Source organism: Aquarana catesbeiana, linkage group LG13, assembly GCF_042186555.1.
Source record: "Aquarana catesbeiana isolate 2022-GZ linkage group LG13, ASM4218655v1, whole genome shotgun sequence".
In the NCBI taxonomy this organism is placed as follows: domain Eukaryota; kingdom Metazoa; phylum Chordata; class Amphibia; order Anura; family Ranidae; genus Aquarana; species Aquarana catesbeiana.
The window spans coordinates 20,689,007-20,705,074 of NC_133336.1; the positions used below are offsets into that span (position 1 = coordinate 20,689,007).

A 16,068-nucleotide genomic window follows, 5' to 3' on the forward strand; every position below is an offset into this window, starting at 1 on the left:
CCCTGTAGCCAGCAACAATAGACTTCTCCCTCAACAGTAGATGTCTCCCAGAAACAATTGTCTCCCAGTAGCATAAGTGTCCCCCAGAAACAATATACCCTCCAACAACAATAGATCCCCCAGCAGCCAACATCAATAGACCCTCCAGTACACCCCAGCACCCCTTGCCATTACATACATTCAGAGCTGGAGGTGCCAGAACTGCATTCCCCTGCGTTCCTGCTGAAAAAAAGATATATATATATATATCTATATAAATTTTGTAGCAGAGGCCCTAGGGCATAAAATGGCGATTGTTGCAATTTTTTATGTCACACGGTATTTGCGCAGCCGTTTTTCAAACGCAATTTTTTTGAGGGAAAAATACAATTTAACCAGTAGCCAACCAGCCACCGTCTGCTTCCCCTGCGCAAATCGCTGTAGCTGTACAGCAGGTGCTGTTAAGGGGTATAGAGGGCATGCGCGCGCCGCCGTGCCCCCGCGATCACTCCTGACAGAGACAGAACAGAGATCTGTCAATGTAAACATCTCCCCTTTCTGTCAGGGGTGAGGAGACAGATCTATTGTTCCTAATGCTTAGGAACAGCGATCGGTCTCCCCCTCCCAGGCAGTCCCATCCCCCAGCAGTTAGAAACACTGTCTAGGGCAGTGTTTCTCAGCACCAGTCCTCAAGGCGCCCCAACAGGTCATGTTGTCAGGATTTCCCTCAGCTGTGCTAAGGGAGTGAAACTGATCTAATCACCTGTGCAAAATAATGGAAAGCCTGAAAACATGACCTGTTGGGGCGCCTTGAGGACTGGAGTTGGGAAACACCTCCCTAGGGAACACAGGTAACCCCTCGATTGCTCTCTAGTGTTAACCCCTTCCCTGCCGGTGACATTTACACAGTAATCAGTGTTTTTTTCTAGCTCTGATTGCTGTGTAAATGTCACTGGTCCCAAAAAAGTGTCAAAAGTGTCCGATCTGTCTGCCATAATGACGCAGTCCCGCTAAAAATCGCAGATCGCCGCCATTACTAGTTTTAAAAAAATAAAAGCCATAAATCTATCCCCTATTTTGTAGACGCAAACCAATCAATATACGCTTATTGCGAATTTTTTTTTACCAAAAATATGTAGAGGAATACATATTGGCCTAAACTGGTGAAGAAATTTTTTCCTTATGCTGTTATAGTTTATATTTCTTTACTCTTTTTAAAGGACGAGTTGTTGGCACAGCCCAGCATGTACTCCACCTGTGAGGGAGAAGTGGACAGCTATCGCATGTCTCTCAAACTCCTCCTGGAGAAGAAGCTGTCTATCCTGGACCGAGCCATCGAGGGCAATCCGGGCAGCACGGAGCTGAAGTTGGCGCGGTTGCGGCTGTGCGAGGAGTTCTGGGAGGCCCCCGCACTACTGAAGGAGTGGCAGAAGCTGGTCTTTCTACACCCCAATGACCCGCAGCTCTGGCAGAAATACCTGCTCTTCTCTCAGAGTCATTTCAGCACCTTCTCCGTCTCCAAAGTGATCGCCGTCTACGGAAAATGTCTCTCCACTCTCGCCGCCGTACAAGATGGCAGCATGCTGTCTCACCCAGTTGTGCCGGGCACTGAGCGCTCCATGTGTGGTGAGTACACTTTGTTACACAGCAGGCAGCCCTGCCGGGCATGTGCCACCAGGGGAATACAAGCGCAAGAAATCTATACTACAGACTAACCAGTTCCACTCCGAGCCAATTCTCACATTTCTCCCATACATGTAAAAAATTGGCATTTTTTTTTTTTTTTTGCTAGAAAATTACACAAGTATTATGCATTATTTTTTTTTAAAGTAGAGACCCTTAAGAATAAAATGGTGGGAGATGCAATTTTTTTATGTTGCACGATATTTGTGCAGCAGTTTATCAAATGCAAATTTTCAGGAAATAATACACTTTAAAATGGAGTTCCACCCAAAAATGGAACTTCCGCTTTCCGCTGTCTAATCCAGGTATTTGCTCCCACTTCCGGGCATAGATATCTGCAGTATCTGCGGATATCTACGCCATGTCCGGCGCCTCTTCCGTCCCCCCCCGCTGTCTTTTGGGAGACACACAGGTCCCAGAAGACAGCAGTGATCAGTGGGATCGCGCAGCGCGACTTCCTGCTTCCCTTACCGAAGATGGAGGCGCCTCCACCCGAGAGCCAAGGGACGGGTCAGCTTCGGGTGAGGACATCGCGGGCGCCCTGGACAGGTAAGTGTCCATATTTTAAAAGTCAGCAGCTGCAGTGTTTGTAGCTGCTGACTTTTAAAAAAAAAAAATTCGGCAGAACTACGCTTTAATGAGTTTTAGTGCACACATACACAATATAATACCCAATTTTTTTGTAAAATATAAATGATAATGTTGCACCGAGTAAATAGATACCTAACATGTCACGCTTTAAAATTGCGTCCGCCCATGGAACAGCGCCAAACTACGGTACCTAAAAATCTCCATAGGCAAAGCTTTAACCACTTTCTGCCCGTAGGACGTCATATGATGTCGCGGATTTTGAATGGAGATATCTGACTGATGGGTGCAGCTACAGGCATCATTCAGATATCTTTTTTTTTTTTTTTTTTTTTCAGCCAGCGATTCCCTCGCTTGTAAAAGCCATCATAGCGGCCGTTTAGCCGCTTGGTTGCTTTTACAGATGGCGGGAGGGGACGTACCCCTCCCGTCGCCCTCCGGTGCTTCTCCGGTCTCTCCTGTGTGATCGGAGAGCCGAAGAATGAATCCGCCAGCGGTGGCAGTTTGCAATAGAGCTGGCCGGGGACCAGATGGTACCCCGGCCAGCTCTAGACCCTCGGAGGCCAGAAGCGACGTCATGAAGTCACTTCTGTCTCTGGCAGATGTAAACGCTGGCATTTTTTTTTTTTTTTTGCAATTTTTTTTCTTTTTTTTTTTTTAACTTTATTTTTTGATCTCCGGCTTTCCAGCACAGAGGAGAGATGTGGGGACTTGTAGACCCCCGATCTCTCTGTAAAGAGGACCTGTCATGCCATATTCCTATTACAAGGGATGTTTACATTCTAAACATTCTTACGTTCTAAATATATTATATATAAATATATAATGTTTGGGAGTTCTAAGTAATTTTCTAGCAAAACACAGATTTTCACATATATGAGAGAAATTTCAGAATTGGCTCTGTAAGCAAGCGGTTAAAAGTCTTTACAGGTTTACCAGTTTAGAGTTATACAGGAGGTCTGGTGATAGAATTATTGCTCTTGCTATAAAGTTTGAGGCGATACCTCACATGTGTGGTGCGATCACCATTTACATTGACTTGACTTTTGTGTAACTTGCGTGCGCATTTGTCTTTGTGCCCGAGCACGGGGGGTGGGTGGGGTGGGGGGACAGGGTGCTTTAAAAAAAATATATATATATTTTTATACTGTACCTATAACTTTTTTTTGGATCAACTTTATTGCTGTCACAAGGGATGAACAACCTCTCTTGTAATAGCATGGTCCATACAGGTCCTCTTTATGGACATCCTCCCGCCCGACCCATGGCTTTACCATTCTGACTGACTTCCTTCACATCACGCCGCTTGTGCGCTCCCCCCGGGAGCTCACAGTGCGGCAATCGGTGGTGAGCCGCGTCCCTCGGACACAGCGCATTACCTATCAGGGTAAAGAGCCGACGAGGTTGGCTTTTTACCATGTGATCAGCTGTGTCCAATCACAGCTGATCACATGTAAAAAAATGCTGGTTATCAGCATTTCCTTTTCTCAGCGCTGTCAGTGTCTGAGGATAGGAAAGCCGATTACCGGCTTTCCAGTTACAGGGGACATTTACACTGATAATCATTGCCGCCTCATTGGTGCACCCATCAGTGCTGCCTTATCAGTGCCCATCAGTGCTGCCTTATCAGTGCCCATCAGTGCAGCCTATCAGTGCCCATCACTGCAGCTCATCAGTGCAGCCTATCAGTGCCCATCAATGCAGCTCATCAGTGCAGTCCTATCAGTGCCTATCAATGCAGCTCATCAGTGCAGTCCTATCAGTGCCCATCAATGCAGCTCATCAGTGCAGCCTATCAGTGCCCATCAATGCAGCTCATCAGTGCAGTCCTATCAGTGCCTATCAATGCAGCTCATCAGTGCAGTCCTATCAGTGCCCATCAATGCAGCTCATCAGTGCAGCCTATCAGTGCCTATCAGTGCAGCCTCATTAGCACACATCAGTGAAGAAGAAAAGTTACTTATTTGCAAAATTGTATAACAAGAAACGCAGAAGACGTGGTTTGTTTTTTTTTCTTCAAAATTTTTGGTCTTTTTTTTGTTTTGTTTAGCAAATATAGAAAACCCCAGTGGTGATGAAATACCACCAAAAGAAAGCTCTGTCTGTACTCATTTCATTTGGGTACAGTGTTGCATGACCGCGCAATTGTCATTCAGAGTGCAACAACACTGAAAATTGGCCTGGGCAGGAAAGGGGGTGAAAGTGCCCAGTATAGAAGTGGTTAAATGTCAAGGGTTCTCTGATCCCACAATATGATATCTGTGAATGTTCCTGGAGCTGTACGATGCCTCGACTCGCATGGCATTTTTATAACACGTCCTCTGAGTGCAGAGTAATATTTTTACAGCTGTTTACTCCATTGGATACACCTAAAAACAAAAATGTAATATTATATTGCAACTTATTAGTGTACATGTTATCACTTGTTGGTCCTGCCAGTAACACACTTCCTGTCCTAGGGTGGCAACTCTCACTTCTGTATTGTAACCTTAGAGGTGCAGCATTGTCACCCTGGCACAGGACTACAGAACACCCCCTACCTCCTACTAGGGGATAGGTGTTTTCTAAATTTCAGGGATTGCTGAAAACAATGTAACTGATAAGAGTGCAGCACAGAAAGTTATTGGATTCACATTCTATATCGGGGGTCTCCAAACGGTGACCCGGATGCCAGATGTGGCTCTTTGCTCGCTTTTATCCGGCCCTTTGGGCACTATTTCATCCACTGATCCCAACAATGGGGGGCATAATCCCTCTCCAGTGGCACCAATGATGGGGCACTATTCCTCCCGCTGACAACAATGATGGGGCACTATTCCTCCCACTGACACCAAGGATGGGACACTATTCCTTCCACTGACACCAATGATGGGGCACTATTCCTCCTAATGACATCAATAATGGCGCTCAGTGGCACAAATGATGGATTCATTATTCCTCCCCCTGACACCAATGATTTGGGCACTATTCCTCCCGCTGACAGCAATGATGGGGGACTATTCCTCCCGCTGACACCAATGATGGGGCACTATTCCTCCCACTGACACCAATGATGGGGCACTATTCCTCCCACTGACACCAATGATGGGGCACTATTCCTCCCTCTGACACCAATGATGGCGCACTATTCCTCCCTCTGACACCAATGATGGCGAACTATTCCTCCCGCTGACACCAATGATGGGGCACTATTCTTCCCACTGACACCAACGATGGGGCACAATTTCTCCTAATGACACCAATAATGGCACCCAGTGACACCAATGATCAGGCACGATTCCCCCCACTGACACCAATGATGGGGCACGATTCCCCCCACTGACACCAATGATGGGGCACGATTCCCCCCACTGACACCAATGATGGGGCACGATTCCCCCCACTGACACCAATGATGGGGCACGATTCCCCCCACTGACACCAATGATGGGGCACGATTCCCCCCACTGACACCAATGATGGGGCACGATTCCCCCACTGACACCAATGATGGGGCACGATTCCCCCCACTGACACCAATGATGGGGCACGATTCCCCCCACTGACACCAATGATGGGGCACGATTCCCCCCACTGACACCAATGATGGGGCACGATTCCCCCCACTGACACCAATGATGGGGCACGATTCCCCCCACTGACACCAATGATGGGGCACGATTCCCCCCACTGACACCAATGATGGGGCACGATTCCCCCCACTGACGCCAATGATGGGGCACGATTCCCCCCACTGACGCCAATGATGGGGCACGATTCCTCCCACTGACACCAACGATGGGGCACAATTTCTCCCAATGACACCAATAATGGCACCCAGTGACACCAATGATGGTACACAATTACTCCCACTGAAACAAACGTTGGGGCATTATATTTTTCCACGGACGTCGGGACTTTTTCCACCCCCTAAAGCTTGAGGGACAGTAAACTGGCCTTTTGTTTAGAAAGTTTGGTGACCCCTGACCTATATTGATCTTTCTTTATATCCTGTTCCTCTCTATATCAGTTTTCTGTGCTCTATAGGTGGACACACACTGCCCTCTAGAGTCAGAATACAAGAAATACATCCCATTTACAGGAAAGCAAGAGGAATAATGCTGCTGTGAGTTCTGGTCTCTCTCTATAAAAAAAACTGTATGGCTGACCCTTTAGTATTCAGTGCTTTCTGTGTTACTGATCAGGAGTTCTTACCAAGAAGGAGTGTAAGTGGTATTAACCGCTTGCTGACAGGCTGGAGGACCGAGGTTGCCTACCCCTGCCCTAGGGAATAAATTGACGATCGTTGCAATTTTGTATGTCACACGGTATTTGCGCAGCGTTTTTTCAAACAGTTTTTTTGGGGAAAAAATATATATTTTAATGAATTAAAAAAAAACACACTATTTACTCCATTTGTTTTGAACATCATGAAAGATGATTTTACGCCAAGTAAATAGATACCGAACATGTCACGCTTTCAAAATTGCACGGAATGGCGACAAACTACCATACTTAAAAATCTCCATGAGCGACGTCTTAAACGCCTGTACAGGTTACCTGTTTAGAGTTAGAGGAGGTCTAGAATTATGGCTCTCGAGTTCGCAGCGATACCTCGCATTTGTAGAGTTATCACCATTTACATACGCATGCGCGACTTACGTATGCGTTCGCTTCTGCGTGCAAGCATGGAGGGATGGGGGCGCTTTCATTTTTTTTTTTTTTTTTTTTAATTATTTTTACACCGTTCTTCTATTTTATTTTATTTTTTTTATCATATTTGTAAACATCCCTTGTAATAGAAATAAGGATGACAGGTCCTCTTTATGGAGAGATCCGGGGTCAAAAAGACCCAGAAAATCTCTTCTTTACCTTTTTTTAAAAACAAAAAATAAAGAAAAAACAAAAAAAAAAATACACAGTGGACCGGAAGTGACATCATGACTTCGCTCTGATCCTCCAAGGCCATAGAGGTGAGATCCCCCCAGAGTGGCTCAATGATAGGTCAGGAGACTGAGATGGCCACTCCTGAGCCTTCACTTTATTCTGCTGTAGCCAATGACAGGTGGACTTGGCCTTGTGTTTTGGATCATTGTTATGTTGGAATGTCCAAGTACGTCCCATGCGCTGCTTCCTGGCTGATGAATGCAAATGTTCCTCCAGTATTTTTTGATAACACACTGCATTCATCTTGCCATCAATTTTGACCAAATTTCCTGTGCCTTTGTAGCTCACACATCCCCAAAACATCAGCGATCCACCTCCATGTTTCACAGTAGGAATAGTGGACCTTTCATCATAGGCCTTGTTGACTCCTCTCCAAATGTAGAGTTTATGGTTGTGGCCAAAAAGCTCAATTTTGGTCTCATCACTCCAAATGATTTATGCCAGAAGGTTTGAGGCTTGTCTCTGTGCTGTTTGACGTATTGTAAGTTGGATACTTTGTGGCATTTGCGTAGTAATGGTTTTCTTCTGGCGACTTGACCATACAGCCCATCTTTCTTTAACCACTTTAGCCCCGGAAGGATTTACCCCCTTCCTGACCAGAGCACTTTTTGCGATTCAGCACTGCGTCGCTTTAACTGACAATTGCGCAATCGTGCGACGTTGCAAGCTAACAAAATTGACGTCCTTTTTTTTCCCCACAAATAGAGTTTTCTTTTGGTGGTATTTGATCGCCTCTGCAGTTTTAATTTTTTTGCGCTATAAACAAAAAAAAAAGAGCGACAATTTTGAAAAAAAAAGCAATATTTTTTACTTTTTGCTATAACAAATATCCCCCAAAAATATATAAAAAAATTTTTTTTTTCCTCAGTTTAGGCCTATATGTATTCTTCTACATATTTTTGGTAAAAAAAAATTGCAACAAGCGCATAGTGATTGGTTTGAGCAAACTTTATAGCGTCTACAAAATAGGGGATAGTTTTATGGCATTTTTATTATTCATTTTTTTTTTTGTAGTAATGGCGGCGATCTGCGATTTTTATTGGGACTGCGACATTATCGGACAATTTTGACACTATTTTGGGACCAATGTCATTTATACAGCGATCAGTGCAATAAAAATGCATTGATTACTGTGTAAATGACGCTGGTAGTGAAGGGGTTAACCACTAGGGGGCGATGGAAGGGTTAAGTGTGTCCTAGGGAGTGATTCTAACTGTGGGGGGGAGGGGCTACAGCGATCACTGCTCTCGATGACAGAGAGCAGTGATCTCTGTCCTGTCACTAGGCAGAACCGGCCTAGTGACCTCTTCGTGACACGATCGCGGGCACCCGGCGGACATAGAGTCTGCGGGACCCACGGTCACGGAAGACCGTGGTGCGCGAGCCCGCAGCACCGCTTCTTAAAGGGGACATACCTGTACACCCTTTTGCCCACCAGTGCCATTCTGCCGATGTATATCAGCGTGCGCTGGTCGGGAAGCAGTTAAGTGCCTCCTTATTGTGCATCTTGAAATAGCCACACCACATGTTTTCAGAGAGTCCTGCATTTCACCTGAAGTTATTTGTGGGCTTTTCTTTGCATCCCGAACTATTTTCCTGGCAGTTGTGGCTGAAATTTTAGTTGGTCTACCTGACCGTGGTTTGGTTTCAACAGAACCCCTCATTTTCTACTTCTTGATTAGAGTTTGAACACTGCTGATTGGCATTATCAATTCCTTGGATATCTTTTTATATCCCTTTCCTGTTTTATACAGTTCAACTACCTTTTCCCTGCAGATCCTTTGACAATTCTTTTGCTTTCCCCATGACTCAGAATCCAGAAACATCAGTGCAGCACTGGATGAAAGATGCAAGGGTCTGTCAGGAGTCCAGAAACTCATTGACCTTTTATACACACACACTAATTACAAGCAAACAGATCACAGGTGAGGATGGTTACCTTTAATAGCCATTTAAACCCCTTTGTGTCAACTTGTATGCATGTTATCAGACCAAAATCACCAGGGTATGTAAACTTTTTATCAGGGTCATTTGGGTAGTTTCTGTTGTGATTTATGATTTTAAAAAAGAGTAAACACAGGTGATTGATAATAAATGGCTTCAGCCAAACACTAACCATGAGTGAAAGAAAAGGTTTTGTGTTATCGTTCATATTCTTTGAAAAATGGCCAAGAAATCCTAAATGCCAGGGTATGTAAACTTATGAGCACAACTGTGTGTGTATATGTATATATGGATCTATAGATAGAGATATATATATATAATATATATATATTTTGGTCGGCAAGAAATTCTCACCTGTGCTCCAATGATTCAACACCCGCAGGTCCCTAGCTAGCATGGCATCTCCTTATCGGCTTCTTCCAGGCTCCAGTCATATTGATTGGCTTGTGCGGGATGACGTCACTCATGCGTGGGAGTCCTTCATCCTGGCACTGTGCCAGAAATGTAAAAGAACGTTCTTTAGGGGATTTCAAATAGGCAGGTAATTTTATCTTACTGCAGAAGAGGCTTTGCATGTCTGCTCTGCAATAAAGAGCCTATTACAGTTCTTTATTTTTTTGCCTTCAGTTTCTCTTTAACTTACCAAGCTGTCCAGCAAAAGTGGCAGTTGGAAAGTTGAGACAAACCATTTACCACTGACAGGGGTGCTTGCCATGATTAGCTTTTATTCACAATAAAACTTTATCCCATAAGGAGAAAAACTACTGTAACTGCTTAAAAAGACTTTGCTGGAGTTTGGTTTTAATTTGTTACTCAAGTTGGCAGTATCACCAGATGAAAATAAATAAAACGAATGCAGCCATCACATTTAAAGTGTTACTAAACCCAGGACCCTGCATTCCCTATATCTGGTCTCCCACAGTACACAGAACATGGAAATGTAATTATTTTAGTAAATTTATACTACTAAATACCTTTTCTCATCAGCAGTATATAGCAGTCTTGTGACTTCTATCAGTGTCTGGTTAAAGCTTTTAGGAGGAGTTTTCATTCTCCTCTGACCCTCCTATGAGGATCCAGGACCCCTGACCCTCTGTTTGGACAGTGCTGATTGGCTCTGTGCTGATCACATGCACCCTCCCAGGGAAAAAAAAAAAAACTTGCTAACTATAAACACCGTACTGAACATGTGCAGAGTGAATCCAAGGCTCTGTTCTATCAGGAGATGGATTGGTGATAATAGAAGAAGGGGAGGATCAGAAAAGACAGGATCAAACAGCCTTTTTACAGGATCAACCCCCTCAGATTCCATAGTGAGTATAACAAGCATATTTTGCCACATATACAGACTGATTTTACTTTTGTGGGTTTAGTAACACTTTTAAGTGTCTGTGTGGGCTGCCCTGACAGCTAGACTACAGAACTCTACTTTAGGGATCGACCGATTTATCAGCGGCTGATATTCACTTTTTTAGAAGTATCGGTCACAAAACTGGCCGATTATTGCTTCAAGGGGTTTTACCGGGGTGATGCATGTATCACCCCGGTACCGTTCTTTAGAGCAGACGGTCAGCTGTATTGTACCCCCCCCCCCCCCCCCCAAGACCCCCTGACTCCTTCCTGACTCCTTCCTGCCGCCTTCCGCCGCTCGCCCGGGGTCTCCTGTCCCACCGGGAGGCCCGAGCAACCAGCCTGCATTTCGGCCATGACGGCCGGGCGGTGGTTCAGTTATCCTGATGTCCTTCAGGATAACAGGCGCGCCCATGGGGGCACGCATTGCGGCGATCGGTGGTACATTGTGTCAGTATGACACACCGCTACGCCGATCTTGGTAAAAAGCCTCCGAAAGAGGCTCTTTACCACGTGATCAGCCGTGTCCAATCAAGGCTGATCACGGTGTAAACAGGAAGAGCCGGTGATCGCTTTTCCTCACTCGCGTCTGATAGAGTACCACCAGGGAAGGGGGCAACATGTGGATGGCCAGGTATGTACCCCATGGCCATCCACGTGTGCAAATGAATGCCCAGTCTGTGCCAACCAGTGCCCACAAATGGGCACTGACTGGCAACATTATGCAACAAATTACATCGGTGATGCCCAGCAATGCCACCCATCAGTGTCATCAGTGCCCACCTATCAGTGCCCATCCATAGTACCCATCGGTGCCACCCATAAGTACCCATCAGTGCCGCCTATGAGTGCCTGTCAGTGCCACCTATGAATGCCACCTATCAGTGCCCATCATCAGTGCCCGTCAATGCCACCTCATTGGTGCCACCTCATCAGTGCAGTCATATCAGTGCCCGTCATTGAAGAAGAAAACTTACTTATTTACAAAAAATTTTAACAGAAACTAGGGCTGGGAAAAAAATTGATTTAAATCTTGAATCGAGTTGAGAGGTCAAATCGATTCAAAATTTAAGCAAATCGATTTTTTTTCTTAGATTTTTTTTTTTTTCACCGCGCCGGTCCCGAGGCGCTGCGGGCATGAGTTTTTAGGCGAGGCCGCGGCTTCGGCCTAGTCCGCGGCTACGGCCGGACGCCGCGGACTAGGCCGAAGCCGCGGCTTTGCCTAAAAGCTCATGCCCGCAGCGCCTCAGGACCGGCTGACACCACGCCGGGCCTGAAGAGCTGTGGGCAAGGAGTTTTTAGGTGAGGCCGCGGCTTCGGCCTAGTCCCCGAGGTCGGACGACGCGGACTAGGCCGAAGCCGCGGCCTCGCCTAAAAGCTCATGCCCGCAGCGCCTCAGGACCGGCGCGGTTTCCAAAGAAAAAAAAAAACTCGATTCGAATCGTGAATCGAGTTTTTTTTTTTTTTAAGAGAATCAAATATTTTTTTTTTTTTTTTTAAGAAAATCTCCCAGCCCTAACAGAAACAAAGAAAAACTTGTTTTTCTTTTTCAAAATTTTCGGTCTTTTTTTATTTGTTGCGCAAAAAATAAAAATGGCAGAGGTGATCAAATACCACCAAAAGAAAGCTCTATTTGTGAGAACAAAATGATAAAAAATTTGTTTGGGTACAATGTTGTATGACCGCGCAATTGTCATTCAAATTGCTACAGCGCTGAAAGCTGAAAATTGGTCTGGGCAGGAAGGTGTATAAGTGCCTGATATTGAAGTGTTAGTTGCCAGTTTTAAAAAATAAAGTATTCAAAGACGCCGATCTTGACGTTGTGAATACTATTAAGTGCAGAGGAGGGATTTGGGGTCTTATAGGACCCCCTGATCTCTCCGTAAAGAGTACCTGTCACTGCCTATTACTGTCACAAGGGACATTTACATCCCTTGTGACAGCAATAACCGTGATAAAAAAAAAAATGTAAAAGGACAGTGTCTATTTATTTATTTTTTTAAATATACAGAATATCAGCACATAATATCGGCCTGAGAGGTGGCCGACATATCGGTATCGTATCGGCACCGGAAAAACGATACTGGGCGATCCCTACTTATCCCTACGCTCCTCTCTATCCCTCTCCACATGCATACATTAATGTGTATCCCAGTGCAACAATGACGCTGCCTCAATTCCCAGTGCAACAATGACGCTGCCTCAATTCCCAAGAGCCTGTCCACACACTATGTTGGGAAAAGAGCTCATGGGAGATGTAGTTCTGGGGGGGGGGGATGGGGTGCCGACATCAGTAGTACCTGACCCTCCTGGAAGCTGTCTCTGGAGAAATTTAGCAAGAACTGAAATCCAGTGAATGAAAGGAATGGGGCTCCTGGAAGCCCCGGCTAAATTATTTTCCACCAGTGCAACCACCTTCATGTTTTCTGGAACTGTAATCCAACATTACGAGTCAATATATCCACAGTGAACCTCTGGGACAGAGATGGCCTCCTCCTCCTCCTCTCTTTTTTTTTTTTTCCCTTTTTTTTTTTTTTTCCCTTTTCCTCTATTTTTTTTCTCCAGATCCTTTTCGCCTAAGCATTGCCTTTTTACTTTTTATTTTTTTCATTCATTTATTTTTTGCCCTTGAGCGGTACCTTGTTTTTTTTTTTTTTTTTTTTAGTCCTATGGACGACTGTACTGCTCTTGCTAGTTCAAGAGCTCCTAGCTGAAAGGCCCTTTTATCAAAACAAAACCCATTGCATCTCCAGGCAGGGGGCTTTGACCATTGATTATCTAATGGTATGATATTGCCTGGGACCAATGGTCCTTCATTTCTATATAATTGTTTAATGCTGCGTATCTGTGGAGATAAGCTCCTGCACTTGTTCATATTTTCGCATAGTATTTTTGGCTATGCAACTGTCTATTGTTCTTTTCTTTTCTAAAAAAAAAAAAAAAAAAATTAAAATTCAAGAAAACTCAACAGTATCTGAGGGAGATAGTTGGTCTTGCCCCCACTCGGACACAGTTTGCTCCCAATAGGGAGAAGAAAATGCCACCGCTCCAGGCAGATCCACCAAGACAGATACTTCTCCTCTAGAGACAGAGAGCCCCAGGTGCTGGCTAATGCATGTACAAATGAAGATGAGCGGAAAAACTCTGGACAGCCGCACTCTGAAGAAAATTTCTTGTGCCTTTTATTGAAAACTTGGGATCACATAGTACAAACCACAGCAAAGCGATACAGGAAATCTGACGCGTTTCACACTATAAGAAGTGCTTACTCATAGCTGAGTAAGCACTTATAGTGTGAAACGCGTCAGATTTTTCCTGTATCGCTTTGCTGTGGTTTGTACTATGTGATCCCAAGTTTTCAATAAAAGGCACAAGAAACCTTCTTCGGAGTGCGGCTGTCCAGAGTTTTTCCGCTTATCTTCATTTGCTCCCAAATAGGGGTGTCCAGATGCCCTGGGGGGGGGGGGGGGGGCCCGACCAACACCACCAGTATGGTTACAGAACTCTTTACACTCATTGTTCTTATTATTCTGTTTTACTTTTCCTGTATTGTTTGCATTGACTATATTAAAAGGGTTGTAAAGGTTCATTGTGTTTTTTGTTTTTAAAAAAAAAAAAAAAAACATGTTATACTTGCCTCCTCTGTGCGAGGGTTTTACAGAGTGGCCCCCATCCTCCTTTTCTGGGGTCCCCCAGCAGCGCTCCTGGTTCCTCTCCGCATTGAGTGACCCCTTGGAGACCCGCTTTCCATGGGGGGACAACCGTGCGGGCGCACTCCCGAGTTCTGCTGCTGCGTCCATTGACACAAACAGCAGGACTCGCCCCCCCCCAGCTCCCGTGTCACTGGATTCGACTGAACGCAGCGGGATGCTGAGCTACTATCAATCTATCCAATGAGGACCCCAGACAGCGGCTGGAACTGCTGTGCTTGTCCCCGTCGCTGGAACGATCGGGTTCAGGTAAGTAAAAGGGGGGCTCTGAGGAGGGGGGGTGGAGAGACAAGCTGGGAGAACTGTGCAAGACTGGAGGGAAGGCCGGAGGTCAGATTGATTAAAACCGCAGTGTATCTGTGTGGTGTGTAGATCCATATCTAATGAAATCATATAATACACTTGCCTGTTGGCTGAACACCCTTTCCTGTTCCTGGCAGAGATCTTCCTCCAGCAGTGTCACTTCCTGCGGCAGGCTGGCCACTGTGAGAAGGCGGTGTCCTTGTTCCAGGCGCTCATCGACTTCACCTTCTATAAGCCAGACAGTGTGAAGGACATGACCACCAAGGGGCAGGTAAGTACACGCTGTATAGTGATACATTATTCTGTTGTGTCTATGATATCTTGGATTTGTCCTTAACCACAGATAACCGGCATTTTCTTGTTTACATGTGATCAGCTGTGATTGGACACAGCTGATCACATGGGTAAAGAGCTGCGTCATCGGCTCTTTACCAAGATCGGGGTCGTGCCGTGTCCCAGGTGACACTGCGCGCCCACGATCGCCACACTGCGTTCTCCCGCAAGCGTGACGAGACTGAGGCGACGTCATATGACGTTGTCCCAAAGCCGCAGAGCATCCCGCCCGCCATCATTTGTCTGTACGGCGGGCGGGATGCTCTGTTGTCCTGGTGACAATGTCATAGTATGTCGCCTTAGTCTCGCCGCGCTTGCGGGGGGGAGGGGACGTGGCGATCGTGGGCGCGCCGTGTCCCCGCCGCGACGCCGATCTTGGTAAAGAGCTGATGATGCAGCTCTTTACCCATGTGATCAGCCGTGTCCAATCACAGCTGATCACATGTAAACAAGGAAGTGCCAGTTATTGGCTCTTCTCACCTCACACTGACAGAGTTAGTGCTGCCTATCAGTGCTGCATATTGGTGCCTCCTCATAAATGTCATCTCGTCAGTGCCCATCAGTGCAGCCTATCAGTGCCCATCAGTGAAGGAAAAAAAGTACTGATTTACAAAATTTTGTGATAAAAACTAAGAACCTTCTTCTTTTTTCACCAAAAATTCTGTATTTTTTAGTTTTTTTAGCAAAAAATGATTAAATGCCACCAAAAGAAAGCTCTATTTGTGTGAAAAAAAATGATAAAAATTTCATTTGGGTACTTTGTAGCATGACCGCGCAATTGTCATTCAAAGGTGACAGTGCCGAAAGCTGAAATTTGGCCTGGGCAGGAAGGGGGTAAAAGTGCCCGGTAGGCAAGTGGATAAAAGTGTTACTAAACCCGGGACCCTGCATTCACTATATCTGGTCTCCCACGGTAAACAGAGCATGAAAATGCAATCATTTCTAGAGATGCACCGAAATTTTGGCGGTCAAAAACATATGGTGTTTTCATCATTTTGCGGATAGAAAAAAAGGTGCCGATAATGGCGCCGAAAACGCACTGAATTTTACCAGAGCTTAATAAATGAGGTAAAGCTTCACTTTGCAATGAGTACCCAATCACGTGTAAGGGAAAAAAACAAAAAAAAAAAGACAGCATTTTTGCTTGCACATGATTGGATGATGGAAGTCAGCAGAGCTTCTGCTCATTTACTAAGCTCTGGAGCAACCGCAATTTGCAAAGTGCACAGACTATGTGCCTTTAGTAAAGGGG

At 45.4% G+C, this 16,068-nt stretch overlaps 1 protein-coding gene across 1 annotated transcript in view; it reads left to right on the forward strand.

Moving 5' to 3' along the window:
* NRDE2 (NRDE-2, necessary for RNA interference, domain containing) overlaps positions 1–16,068 on the forward strand; it is a 133,664-nt gene that overhangs the window by 85,494 nt on the left and 32,102 nt on the right. Inside the window, exons 7-8 of the mRNA XM_073608917.1 lie at positions 1,200–1,605; positions 14,621–14,754. Of these exons, the coding sequence (XP_073465018.1) occupies positions 1,200–1,605; positions 14,621–14,754 (540 nt within the window). The remainder of the gene's footprint in view (positions 1–1,199; positions 1,606–14,620; positions 14,755–16,068) is intronic.